At 36.1% G+C, this 14,995-nt stretch overlaps 1 protein-coding gene across 5 annotated transcripts in view; it reads left to right on the top strand.

Annotated features, from left to right (window-relative positions):
• The window catches only part of LOC106871908 (uncharacterized), a 54,979-nt gene extending 41,364 nt beyond the window's left edge, over positions 1 to 13,615 (top strand). For 2 of the 5 annotated variants that reach the window (XM_089360887.1, XM_089360888.1), the window contains exon 3: positions 4,981 to 13,394. In XM_089360887.1, coding sequence (XP_089217013.1) covers positions 5,172 to 6,239 — 1,068 coding nt within the window. In that variant the 5' untranslated portion in view covers positions 4,981 to 5,171 and the 3' untranslated portion in view covers positions 6,240 to 13,394. Of the gene's footprint in view, positions 1 to 785; positions 1,538 to 4,980 lie in introns of those variants that run through there. The other 3 variants (XM_014918665.3, XM_089360889.1, XM_089360890.1) reach the window with 3 other exon arrangements.
• The last annotated feature ends 1,380 nt before the right edge of the window (positions 13,616 to 14,995 follow it).

The following is a 14,995-nucleotide window of genomic DNA, read 5'->3' as shown; positions in this document are numbered from 1 at the left end:
AATACCAGTCATAATTCGGGGTGTTGTTTGTTCTAATAATAACCCCCTTAATGTGAATGGAATTATATAATTCAAGAACAACAAATCTGACTGGTACTTAATTCCTCTGATCCACTTTTTACGATGCCTCCTCCTCTGCCGGCTACCTTGTTATTCCAGCGGTAATTCGCCCTCAAACTCGGATACATGTGCCGTAAAATCAACAAGCAGAAGCAAACAAACAACAAAGTTGTTCAAATCTGACTTCGTTAACCAGGTTTTCTCGTGTCAACTGTTAACATAGAATGTTTACGGAGCTGAATGAGAAGGGCGGGAGAGTGAAGTGGTGTTGTGTGGCGGGGGAAGCCGAACACACGGAAACAATACTTGACAAAAACAAAATGACATATGGGAGAACTGGTGTTAATAAACATTACCACCGCCACCACCACTAATTAACTACGCTCTCTCTCTCCCCCTCGCTAATTTTACTACTACCACCATTGTCATCCCCTCTCCTCCCCTCTCTCTAATCATTACCCCCCTCACTCTACGATACTATTGTTGCTGACTTAACCTCTCACCTCCTCCTCCCCTTCATAACACCGACTAGTCCACTTTCCAGCCAATGAAATCAGTTGTAGCACTTCGCTACTTCAACTACGATTGTTACTCTTACTACCACTGACACCGACCCCTTCCTTCCTCTTTTACTCTCTCTATCTATCTACATCGCACCACCATTGACACTTCTACCTATTAAATTCTTACCACCCCTTTTACTATTGACACCCCCCTCCGCCCGTATACACACACACTTCTTTGACAGCCTCACCACCACCGCCGGTTTCTCTTTTCCCTCAACAAGAAATGTTTGAAATGCTGTTTTGTGACGAAGGGAACTTATACACAGATGCATGCTGCATGCATTAATGCAAGTGATGTATACAGACAGAGAGGCATTTATTTCCACAGTAAGAATCTAAATGAAGAAATAACGTTTTGGACAGAAGCATTCACCAGGAGAGAGAGAAAGAATCCCATGTAGGTCTATAGACACACACCAACTGTGAATGATTATTCACACTGGCCTCGTTGTTTGTTAACCAAAATCAGCCTTCATCGAACAGACTTGTGTGTGATAAAGGACATTCCAGTTGTGACCATCTCATCTGTTGGCATACCTGTGATTGCATTAACATGTGTTTTTTTTTTTTTTTTAAGACGATAGGATATGATTTGAGAAAGATTTGGCTGCTATTTCTGTTTAACAGGTCGAAGGGCTGCATAGATGCTCTGTCTCTGTCTCTCTCTCATTGGTTGGTCGTCGTTGTTGATATTTTCGGAGTAGCTCATGCTGAATTTCTATTTAAGCAGACAATTAAAGAACACTTACAAACGATCGAACAAATTGTATTTATTTTATCGACCCTCGAGAGAATGAAAGTCAAAGTCGACCTCAACAAGATTTGAATTCAAAAACAGTTTGTTGATAAAGGTTTGTTGTGGCTGCTACATTTGGAAAGATCAATCGCCTGCATAGAAGCTAGAATTCGAGGTATGAAGCTGACTTGCTGGAACATTTCTGTATTTTCTCGGTGACTAATGTTAAACACTGTTTTGAAGTGAGACAGTCGAATAGACAAAGTATGAATATCTATCTAGATTTGGTCATGGTTAGAACGCTTTTTATAACGGGCCTTCTTGCTCAGTCAGAACTGACCTGGTGTTAAACATTTTTTTTTTTTGTAGCTATAGGCTAAGTTTTTATTTGTGCAGGGAGAGGCATGACTATCATTCATGTTTCTTGTTACTTTTGCTACACATATATGCTCGCATGTCGATACAGTGACATAACATTTGTTGTATTTCATATTATATGAGTCAGAAGACGGTGCATGTGCAGTGAATAGTTGCTGGGTTGTTTCGTTAACCAGAGATATTCAACACTGAGTGAATGGCTAAGATGATGTAAAGATAGGAGGGCGGGTAACTCTTCCAATTAGGAGTAAAAAAAAAATACTCTTTGGTATTGTATATTTTGTAATGTTGTTATTGACATACCTACACAAATGTGCCCCCCCTCCAACTTTGTTTCCCCATAACTTCTAGAAAAATTGGATATTTTTTTAAATTTAATTTTCTACAAATATTCTTCATACGGTGTAGGCTACGATTATATCGGAATTTATGGTGAAAAATGTTTGTGAGGGTGAGGTGGGAAGTTTCAGAAAATTGACACCAGCCGGCTTTGAGAAAAATGGGTATTTTCTAATGAAATCTTCTACAAATACCTTTCAGAGCGTTTAGATTACGATTATATAGGAATTTAATATTAGAAAAACTGGTCGAGTCGTATACATACTGACACATAACAATTTTTTTTTTTTTTTTTTCGAAATTTCATTTTGGTATATATGTAATGTGTATCAGTATTTATGTGTACGAGCCGACCAATTATATATATTAAATTCCGATCTAATCATAATCTACACACTCTGACAGGTATTTAAGAGTAAACATAGTTCAGGGGCACACTTGTGTAGGTATGCCTTGATGGCATAATTTATTTGTTTCACAAGTTTTTTTCATCAGTCCCAAATAGCTTTTCATTTCAGGTAACTCCCTCCTCCCCCCAAAAACCTTGTCTATTCCCGACAGTATGTTTAGTGAATTAAATACAATGAATTGTCCTGCCCAGAAACAACGCAGCAAGACCTGCACCAGAGGTAGCCACTACGTGGTTGCTCGACATGCTAGAAATAGCTGTTAAATCGCCTTAGACTCATACCATGCGATCTTAAAAATAAAGAAACGACACAGTGGATAATGTAATTGAACTACAAGTTCCCTAAAAGAGTGGGATGGTCATGGCCAGAATATCGTTTATGAAAGATGTCTGTCATGGTTGACTAGAGACTAAACTTTATCTTCAAACACGACTTTCAGACGTCAAATTCTTTAGTTATTTAACCACTTCGCATTCACTCTTCCCTGTTGGTTAACTACTGAGACTGCCAACACCCCTCGCTTACAATGGCTTCATATTCCAGCATTTTAAAAGTTTTTTTTTTTTTTTTTTTTTTTGCACCATGACACCAGCAGTTGGACAAACAGGTTCAATAACATTAAGAACCATTTTTAGCAGCAGATGTGGAACAATCTGACACAGACCAAATATTTTGGAAACTGTCTGTGCTGATGACTCATTTGTGTGTGTGTGTGCATACATGTGCATACATGCACATGTGCACAGACTGAAATTTCCAGCTCAAGCTGTTGTTTGTACTTAAATACATACATGCTTGCATATATGTATGGGTTTAGAACTTTAAACACCTGCAATATTCATCAGTAAAATTATAGAGGCTCCTTTTATATAAAAGACCACAAAAATGTATAAAGAAACCAACTAAATGACATAATTGTACATGTTAACAACAAACAAGATGAGGACAAATATCCGTCAAATGTAGATAATGTGTTATACGGTGTCTAAATGTTAGACACATTTTTTATTTGTTTCAATCATTAGACTGTGACCTTGAAGAATTTTAGTAGAACAAATTGACCCCGGTACTTATTTTCTAAGCCTAGTACTTATTCAGTCGGTCTCATTTGCTGAACTGCTAAGTTGTAGGTGACATAACGACACCAACACCAGTTGCCAAGTGGTGGTGGTGGTGGTGGGGACAAACACAGACACAAAGATACATACACACATATATGTATAAATAGGTTTCTTTTAGTTTCCATCTATCAAAGTCAGAAGGCTTTAGTCAGACCAAGGCTATATAGAAGACAACTTGCCCAAGATGCTGCACAGTTGCACCGAACCCAGAACCATGTGGTTGTGAAGCAAACTTCTTACCACACAGCCACAATTGTGCCTGAAAATTAATCAGTGTGGTACTGTGACAAGAATAACTCTTTAAATAAGGGACACAGTTCATTTGACCCAGTTTCACTCAGAATGCTTGAATTAACCTGAAAATAATTGCCAATAGACCAAGCAGTAAGATTGAACTCGGTAACTTGTAATTCTGAAGCAAGCCTCTGAGTCACTGAACTATGTTCGCTGTTTGCATTCATTGTTGTGTGCTTCTATTGAATTCTCTTCATTTAATGTCGGCTTTCCATGCTGGCATGGGTTGGATGGTTTGACAGGAGCTGGCTGGGTAGAAGACTGCACCAAACTTTATTTTGGCAGAGTTTTTACAGCTGAATGCCCTTCCTTAGCCAACCACCCCACAGAGTGAAAGCATCCATATATATATATATATGTGTGTGTGTGTATGTATATATACGTATGTGTGTGTGCATCTATATATACATAGCTACACATTTGGGCTTCTATTCTTGTAGACATGCAGCCTCTTCTCTATCTCTAAGTGTAATATTCACAATGACAATGGGGGTTTACATTTCAAAGCTTTGGATATTAACTTCTGTTACCATGGTTACAGTTATTGCTCCATAACCAGTCACCATTATATCATATTATTTTGGATTGTCTTAGACATCTAGACCCTTAATTTCATTTAACCCTTTAGCATTCACATTACTCTGTCAAATACAATGTTCATTTATTCACATTGCTTTCAACTAATCAATTATCATCTTGTAGCCTTTAAATTTCAGAGATATGATTGTATATTTTCAAAATGATACAGCAGGGTAGGTGTATGAGAGGCAAGACCTGGCCAGTTTGAACATAAAACAGGTAGAATATTTGGGCTAGATATGGCCGGCTTAAATGCTGAAGGGTTAAACCTTGATAGGCTTTGAGCAAGCTTCTTAACCAAATTCTTATCAATTTTTATGGAAAGATACTAAATGTCTTGTCTAGTTAGGGAAGTTAAACTATGATAGGTAGGTGTGCTTTCCAACAAGAAAATTGCTCTCTTATTTGTTTATTGATAAAAGTTTCAATTTGTTAAACTCTTTTGAGTTTCTGTGTTGTTTTCTGTTTATTTATTTTATTCTTTTTTACATTTTCAGAAATCAAAGCTGAAATTGGTGATGGACACAGTGAAGCTTGCATCATAGATAAGAAGAAAACACCTATGAAGACACCTATTGAGAGAGAAATCTGGTTCTAATTAACAGTGAACTGAGCAGATTCTGTGGATAGATTTCTTCAAGTTGTGTTCTATTCTCAATTTCTCTCTATTAGTTCAGTTAAGTCCAAAATGGAAGAAGCTAGGCAATACTTCCCATTTGAAATGTTACCTGACCTTTGCAAGCAAAAGATCTTCTCTTACCTGAATGCTGTGGATAAAGGCCACTCAGCACAGGTGTGTACTAATTGGCGAGATCTCATGTCTTCGTCTGTTTGGGACACAATTGATCTTTCATCAGACTTAGGATTCGGGTGTCTTCCATCTGCAAATCATTCAGTGGATGGCAAAGAGTGCCATGAATGTTATTGCAAGAGAGTTAATGACTTCTTCATCTATCTCAACCGAATACAGCCTACCATACGTCGTTTAGATTTTTATTTTGATATCGGAGACATAAACAATAACAGTAACAACTACCTAGACAATATCCAGCGTGGACTAATTCCATCACTCTGTAAGCACTTGCGTTATGTCCGTGTGAACTGGAAGGACTCACGAGACCGATGGCTTGATCCTGGTCACCAGCCAGATCAAGATGCCGTGTACAGCTACAAACTGCATCTACGACGGTTCACACATTTCTTTGAGTATTTCACAACAATTGTACCATCTCTCACCACTTTAATTCTACCATTTGATTGGAACCAAAAGACAATACAAAGCTTAACTCGGCTCAAGAGCCTTCAGTCACTAGTCTTGAAACGAGTTGTCTGTAGTCAATCTCTAATGCAGAGCCACTTGGATCTCGTTCTCTCAGAGCTTCCATCTTTGAAACAGTTGCTCTTAGAAGTGTGGTTACCAAGTGGGGATGGACTGATTCCATACACACTAAAATCTGATTCACTAGAAAATTTGGACATTTCTGAAAGTCATGGACTTTATCTAAATCATGTGGATATGCCTCATTTGAAAGGCATTCGTATCGCACGTCACATTTTACATGGACCCTTAAAAACATTCAACAGATTAAATCTGCCGTGTTTGCACTATGTATTGTCAAATGGGGCACCTGCACTCTCAAAAATTAACGATCATTATCTTCAACCTAATTGGCGCCATGAAATTTATGTGACTTTGGAAGAAGTGCTTCGGGCAGTCTGTTCTTGCCGAAACCATCTCACTGATTTAATTGTGTGAGTGTTGTTAGAAGGTACCACAATTTGTTTTTAATCTTTACAAACAGGTGTTGTAAGGAAAGGTGTAACTGCAAATAAGCATAAAAAAAAAATAGAGAGAGAGAGAGACAGAGAGAAAATGCAGAGGAAATGAATTTGAAATATGCAAACAATTGAATGCTCGAATGAATGTGTATGGTTTTATTTTCACAAACATATATGCACATGCATGTGTACACACATATACATACATATATAGATATATGCATTGAATAATGAATGTACACCTTTGTGCATATACATACATGCATATATTTATCAATTTACATCACTTTTTGTCAAAATAATGTGTGTATGCATACATGTGTCTGTATAAGTGTATGTGTGTACAAAGTGTATATGTAGAGGACAAATATATGTTTTAATATATCAGCTGTTTTTCAGTTGCACATTATATCTACTAACGATATACTCATATACATCTACTTTTATGTTTATGCATAAACACACTCTTATACACACACATACCATTTATGTATGTATTATCATGCAAGTGTACACAAATATACATTCTTGTGTATATGAATGTAGAAACTATTCTCTGTGCATAGACATGCAAACCGAAAATCGTGTGTGTATATGAACAAGCATGTGCAAATGTGTGTAGACATTAAATTTTATGCATTATATATATATGGGAAATCCCTTCATGTCATTTTGGGGTGGTTTTGTTGTACTGCTCACAAATTAATAATCTATTCCTAAACATAACGACAGTGAATTGGGCTAGAAACTTCCAGAACATCTTAATTTCCAGCCATACTCCATATCACCTGTGTCTTCGCTGTTTTGTTTTCTTTGCATTGTTTTTCATCTTCCACCTGTCTACAATATTTCATATCATTTTTACCACAAAAGACTGGAGCACCTCTGTTTCATAATTACAACAAATATAGTTTATACACATAGACACATAAGTGTATGTATGTGTCCACGTAGCTGGATAAATATTCTTAATTTGTGGGTAATCAAATATACCATCAGTTTCATGCCGAGAGAAATCTTTCAACAATTATCAATTTTTCCAACATTCCATGTGGAAGGCTTTATAATTGTTGAGAGATTTCTCTCTGCATGAAACCAATGGTAGTCTTGTTAACCCACAAATAAGTAAATATTATATATACACACCCCATACATTTTATCTTTCAGCTTACATGTAGTGTTAGACATTACCAAGGTCATTGATTTTGGTAGTTTTTCTAATTGTATTGCATTCCCTACTGTTGTACAATAGAGAATGAGATGACCTGTGTGTGTGTGGATATTTCTGTCTGTTTCTGCACTTGTAAACTCTCCAAGAGCAAAAGTAATAATGAAGCAAAATATAGAGATTTAACCATATATCTCTTGCTTACTCAAAATATACCAACCTTGGCACCATCAAATTACACCTTTTCTCTTTAATCAAATTAAGCTGCATATGCTTATCTGATGTATTAGGGATGTAGTAGGTAGCAGCTTTAACTTTTCCTTACTCTCAAATTATTGTTTACAAATACTGTTAACTGTTCAATGTGGAGGCCCAGTGGTTAGGGCAGCGGAATTTGCAGTCATAGGATCGCGGTTTTGATTCCCAGACCGGGCATTATGAGTTTATTGAGCGAAAATACCTAAAGCTCCACGAGGCTCCGGCAAGGGATGGTGGTGAACCCTGCTGTACTCTTCCACCACAACTTTCTCACCTGTTTCTGCTGTGCCTGTAATTCAAAGGGTCAGCCTTGTTACAGTGTCACGCTGAATATCCCTGAGAACTACGTTAAGGGTACACGTGTCTGTGGAGTGCTCAGCCACTTACATGTTAATTTCACGAGCAGGCTGTTCCGTTGATCGGATCAACTGGAACCCTTGACGGAGTGCCAAGAACAATAACTGTTCAATATTGTTTTATGAGAAAAAAAAACAAAAATCTTTGTTAATTTATTTAAATGTGTGTGTAAGGCAGTGAGCTGGCAGAACCATTAGCATGTCAGGCAAAATGTCTGTCTTTATATTCTGAGTTCAAATGCCACCAAGGTTGACTTCGCCTTTCATCCCTTCAGGGTCGATAAAATAAACACCTATTCAGCAATTGGAGTCGATGTAATTGATTTACTTCCTCCCACCCAAATTGCTGCCCTTGTGTCAAAATTTGAAACCAGTTTATTTATTTGTGTGTGTGTGTATGTATGTGTGGTGGGAATATAATATAGTTAGGAAAATACCAAGTCTATTGGCTTTTCCATAGTAATCCTTTCATCTGTTGGTTGTCCTGTTTTTCTAAAAGACATTTCCATTTCTCTTCTTCCTTGAAAGTTAATTCTGGGGGTTAGTGTCTCCATAATTACATTATTCATAATATTTCAAATAATTGAAAATGGCACTGCTAATGAAGGTAGTTTTATGGTGTCCAGTTCAGAGGATTCAGTTCTCACCTCCAATGTTTCAATCCCAGATGGAGTGAGGGCGGGTGCAACTTATGCATTTATTTTATTTATTTTTTTAAATAACCAAAATTTTACTTAAGCGTGGTACATGTCATCATATCTTTTATTAACAGTGGGGGCACAACACTGGCTTGTACCATGATTTGAACTTGTGTCCTTATGGCCAGTAATAAAGCACCTTACCCTCACAACCATTGGGTGTCATGGTGAGTCTGATAAATCATTGAATCATCTTCATAGATTCCTGTAGCAAGGACAAGTCTGTTTGGCTGTGCTAATCTCTCTGCTTTAGGTAACCACAAGAACTAATGAACCACCTTGCAGTACTGTTGTCACTTGCTAGAAATATCAGATAAATCTCCCTTAAATCACAGTACTGTATCTTGAAAAAGAGTACACACTAAACAGTATACTCCTGGATATATGAAAGGACAAGATTGGTCAGATGAAATGCATTTGATCATCAGTCTGCTTGATCAGATCTGACCTGGAGGTAAACAACAATAGTGGGGTTGGTTTTACTTTGTAATGCATGTTTACCACTGAATGAACTCTAACAAATAATATCGACTGCTATAATAATAATAATAATAATAATAATAATAATTGTATTACAATGGTAGTGAATGAAATGACAACCTAACAGTTGTCGTCTACTTTTATTGACTTTGCCATTCATACTTGAACATCATTAATTGAAATTGAAAGAAAAACTACGTTTCTGTCTAGCAAAGATGTTTTTATTATGTAAGACAGTTTTTTGAAAACAGTAATTTTATGATTCCAGACCTGGATAATCTTATCTATAAAAGGCAGATTTTCTCTGTGTGTGTATATGTTTAAAATTCATACATTTACACTATTCCAAATTTCTTGGATGAAAGTATTGGAATTAATATTCTAAATACCATAACTTAGGTCACAGCGTCATTTTTTCCATCAAAATAACTCCCAATTACGAATAAAATCCATAAAACTACATACAAAATCATTTTCCCCTCTAAAACAATCTAATTTACTCTTCCTACTCCTATTACAAATCGTTTCAGTTGCTACTTTCTCTTATAAACGTTTACGAACAATCCAAGAAAAAAGACAAAGAAACAAAGGAAAAAGAGTGAGAGTCAAATAAACAGACACACTACCAATCATACGTAAATACACACATATATATGTACCTATGGTTACCAATGACCTCATTCTAATTGGCGGGAATTGTAAGTTCACTTTCCATTTCTAACTCCGTCCTTCACCATGATAACAACAAAAACAAATAGCGAGACATCAAATACGACCGACAAACATTTATTCCCTACAAATGAGCTGCAGGTAGAAGTGAATATTGTGTTCTAGGCATTGCTGTAGGTACTTTGAACATATCACAATTGGGGGTTAGTATCACATTGTACTTTAAAAAGAAAACAAAACAAAAAAAACCCTGTTATCTGACGGAGTTTCTTTCTAGCCAACAGCATAAAAGAATTGGTCCATATTGAGATTTTGTTGAATCCATTTTTTTTCTTTCTTCTTGTTCACTGCTGCCTCAGCCATTGGATTTCTTATCTGTTAATCATATTCACCCACCTTCCAACATTTTTCACTCTTTCTCTATTTCATGCAGGCATAAATTTGTACATGAGTGCATACACACACACACAATCATTCGTCCATTCCTTTGTGAACAATATCCTCCTGAAACGTATCTCAAGAGAAGTTCATCAACAGTTAAATACAAAGTAAATTGAGCAAGTGAAAGTAATTATTTGTACGTTCAGCAGTCAAACGTTTGTATCTCACTATAAAGATGATTACAACTGCCACTTCCAGAAAGCTGTACCTGATTGTTGTTGATGGTTAAATTGCAGGAAGCTTATATCCACCCTGTGCTTCTTGGCATGAGGCAAAGGAATAACAAATGAAAAAGCTAATCTTTTAATAGCATCATCTTTAACCCTGATTCTGATGGCAGCAAAGTTTTCTTTAAGTCCCGATGTGTCAATATATGACTGACTTGCATTTAATACTTCATTGTGATAGCTGAAACTGGCCACTTGTGATAAAAACTGTTTGTGGATAATTTATTTAGCAACTTTATTAACTGCAATAATCCTTAAAGCTTTCATTTGAATTGAGTCAAGTTGACAAAATATCTAAAAATTCCCAAAACATACTCCCACATCATTTCTGAAAGTGACCCATACTAACAGAGATACCTCTACCCCCACCCACCCTTTATAAATCTTAAATTCAAGTGGTTATCTCTTATTTAAGGAATCATTTTATTAAAAAATTACAAAATCGTTTTTTAGGTATATGTCTGTATGGGGATGGGATTTAGAAATGGAAGCAAATTTGCATATTCTGTGTCTGTAAAACTGAACTTACAAGTTTATTTCATAGTGGCAGTTCATAGGTGCATGTATGTGTGTGTGTGTGTGCATATATATATATATATGAAGTTCACAGTTGTGAAGTTGGAGTGCTTATTCATAGAAGCCTAACAACAAGCTTACCATTTCAGCCTATATTCCAATAGTTTTTGAAAAATTCTAATTTATTATACACAAATGTTTGCATGTGTCTATGTATGTATGTAATAGATTTTAAGATTTTTCAGAGCCTATTATAATAAAGACGTCTGTATATGTACCTAAATATGGTAAATTGTGACAGCTAGGTAAATTGATCTTGCATCTCAAAGGTTATTGACTGAGGGCATAATGCATGATAGATTCCAAAGCATTCAGTGACAGAGGACTAGTTTCTGCAGGGAAGGACCTTAGTTGACCGAATCAACCTCAGCTTATTACTGGTATTTGTCAATACTGGTTGACCTTTATTAAAGTTTGAACCAAGACTGAAGAAAGAGATGAAACTAAACACAATAGGGCATTTAATCTTGTACTTTACTCTTTCTGCCAACCTATCTTTTTTTTTTTTATGATCACTCTTCAGGATTGTCTGGGTGCTCTACTCAATGTCTGCTTGTTGAGAATCCTCAGAGCTCCATCTTCAGCCTGGTGCAAAATGGAAGCAATATTACATCCTGTCTTAAAGGCGGTGGGTTGGTAGAATCATTAGCAAGTCAGGCAAATTGCTTAGCAGCATTTTGTCCGTCTTTATGTTCTGAGTTCAAATTTCACCAAGGTCAACTTGGCCTTTTATCTTATCATGGTCAATAAAGTACCAGTTGAACACTGGGGTTGATGCAATCAAGTTCCCCCTCCCCAAATTGCTGGCCATGTGCCAAAATTTGAAACCAAATATTACATCCTGTCTAATTAAAATATTCTGTCCGTTCGTTGCTCCAATCCTCACATTGACCCCCAAAGAGTGGTGCTTTCAGGATTGTATCACCACTGACAGAATGACTGGATCATTTGAAAGGTGGATGTATTCAACCTAGATACAATGTAGTACTGAGTAAAGCTAGTGACTTGAAACTGACTTCTAGGCTCATTGTTCAGTTCACTGCCAAGTCTATCATCCATGCACAATGTATGTTGTTGGAAACAGGTGGGTAGGAGTGAATGAATGGATGAGAAACTGGATGGAATCTTAATCCTTTGTAATCAATCTAGAATTAGTTAATCAGCTCAAAGTAAGACAATGTAGGTTAGAGAATACCTGACACTCTCTCTCTAGTGCTAGTTCCATCTTGTATAAAATGCACCCAGGATACTCTGTCAAGTAAGTATTAGGAATGGCATCTAGTCATAGAAAACATGCAGGTAATGGAACAGCTGAGCAAGACTTGTTCATCCTACTGATCTAAGGTGGCAGTGAATCAAACTCTCATTATTAACGTCTTCTTTACATTCTGCATTAATAAATTGACCCTTTTTCACTTTGTGATGAATTATTAAGTAAACCCCTAAAACTAAACTGACATGGTGTTTAAAAAACAAAAAAATTATAATGTATCTTAAATACTGAGTGTGTTGTAGGTGGTGTTGGCACCACTATTTCAGAGGGGAGGTAACAAGGACACAGATTAAGAGAGTGAAGAGGATATGGGTTTTTTTTTTCTTTCTTTCTTTGTTAGTATTTTAAAACTTTTCTGGAAATTTTTAAAAGGTAAGCAGCATTAATTACCACCACAGTGTTTCTTTAAAGTCAAAAGGAACGGTAAACTGAAAAAGAATCTAAGAGTCACTACTTCCTTTTTATCTAGTGAAATACTCCTATACTGCACAAAAATCTCATATGCTTAATTTTTACATTTCTTGACATCTATGAGGAAAGAACCCAGATACTGAGGAATGAAATGATCTTACATTGTTTGTTTCCTCTCTTCCAGACCCACCACCCCATCTCCATGTCTTTGGGACAATGGTATCATTACACAATTTCTTCATTTCACCATTTTTAATTTTCCTTTAGCTAATTCATTGGATCTAATTTTTTAATATTTTTACTTTAACTTATATACTCTCTTCTTCCATCTGTTCTGTAGAGTGGGAGGGAGATTGATCTTTTGACTTTCCTCTGAAGAAAATGGCTCTGTTCTATATACATAAGTGCATGTTTGTATCTACGTTTGTATATTCATACTTGCCTGTCACAATCCCAGTCTCCACTCCCTACATTCTGTGTAAAAACATTGTATAAATCAAACAGAAAAAAAAAACTGACCTTTTTTTTTTTTTTTTTTTTCCTTATTAAAATAAAACCAACAAAAAAAAAAAAAAGATGCAATTGGTGGTTTAGCATCAGTCCAGTCACAGCTGGTGTTATGTACTACCTGGCAAAATACTGATGTTATTGCATGCTAACTAAAATAAGGAAAAGAAAATGTAAAAATACAATGAAAACAAAAAGACAGGTTGACAACTACAATGTTATGTGCGTGTGTGTATCAAACATTCATACATGTGAATAAAATATGAAAATAAAAAGAAATATTTAAAAATTTTGGCTTCTGTTTTTCTTTCAAAAAGTGACACTTTCTTGGATATACTGTAAAAACCCATGTAATTTATGCACTTTTTTTCCACATAAATAACTAGAAAAGCATTTGGGGAGTGCAGACCTCCGCCAAGCAGCTCATTTCTACCCATTCTGAAAATCGCCCAATTTCCCAAATCAACATCGATTTCATTCAAGTTTTTTTTATGAAATTTCATTAAAATATATCCATTCTTCTGAAAGTTGGGAAACAAATTTTGTGGGGCACAGTCAGGTCCTAAATGAACATTTGTATGCAGTAATCCCTTGACTATTGCAGGTGTTATGTTTCCAAGCACCGGCGATAGGTGAAAATTCATGAAACAGTACTGTACTGCATATATTTTTTTTATTATCATGTTATCCTCCGCCAAGCAGCTCATTTTAAGAGAGATACGCGAGTAAAATTACTAACAGAAACGAAAATAAACATTAGAATCAGCAATGGTTACGTAGAAAAGATGAACGTATTTTCAAGGGAGATAATCAAGGAACCTAACGTAATACTTCATGTAATGTAAATATAACAAATGAAAAATTCTTCAAGAATCCATAAAATTTCCCGGATCACGACCAAAATTTCATCATCAGTTCCTTGTGTCATTACCAACTTTTTCTGCAAGTTTCATCAAATACCGTTCATAACTTTTGAGTTATTTTGCACACAGACGGACAAACCAACGCCAATGAAAACATAACCTCCTTCCTTGGCGGAGGTAAAAATAAACTTTAGTGGGTGCGTAAATTACATGAGTAGATCATTTACAGAATTTTTTTGAGAAATTGTTTTGTTGAAAAAAGACGTACAAAATGTAAACATTCGTACCAGAAGTTTTAATGTCAGGATAGGTTTTTACAGAAAAAATAAGTGCAAGGACAAATTTATCACAGAATTCTCCCATCCAGTTTTACAGGAAGCCCAAGATATATGAATGAGAGGACACAGGGTGCCATAACTTACATGCGTAATTATGGACGTCTTGATCTTTTCATCACTTGCAATCCCAAATGGAACAAAATCCAAGCTGAACTTTTTCCAGGACAGTTATACATCAACAGACACAACCTAGTTGCAAGAGTTTTTCATCTCAAGATTTCGAAATTGATGGAATTCATAACTAAGTCTTACATATTTCGACCAAGACGTTGCCGCATGTATACCATTGAATGGCAAAAAGAGGCCTACCTCACACACATATATTAATCTGGCTTTTGCAAAAAATTCAAACTGATGAGATTGATTTCATAATCTCAGCAGAAATTCCAAACCCCACAAAAGACAAAGAACTTTATGAAATTGTAAAATTGAACATGGTTCATGTGGTGACCTCAACCCAGCTGCACT

The sequence above is a fragment of the Octopus bimaculoides genome, chromosome 12 (assembly GCF_046866305.1).
Source record: "Octopus bimaculoides isolate indiv1 chromosome 12, ASM4686630v1, whole genome shotgun sequence".
NCBI lineage: Eukaryota > Metazoa > Mollusca > Cephalopoda > Octopoda > Octopodidae > Octopus > Octopus bimaculoides.
Note: the sequence above shows the minus strand (reverse complement) of the source record. Positions and strands in the feature narration are given on the sequence as shown.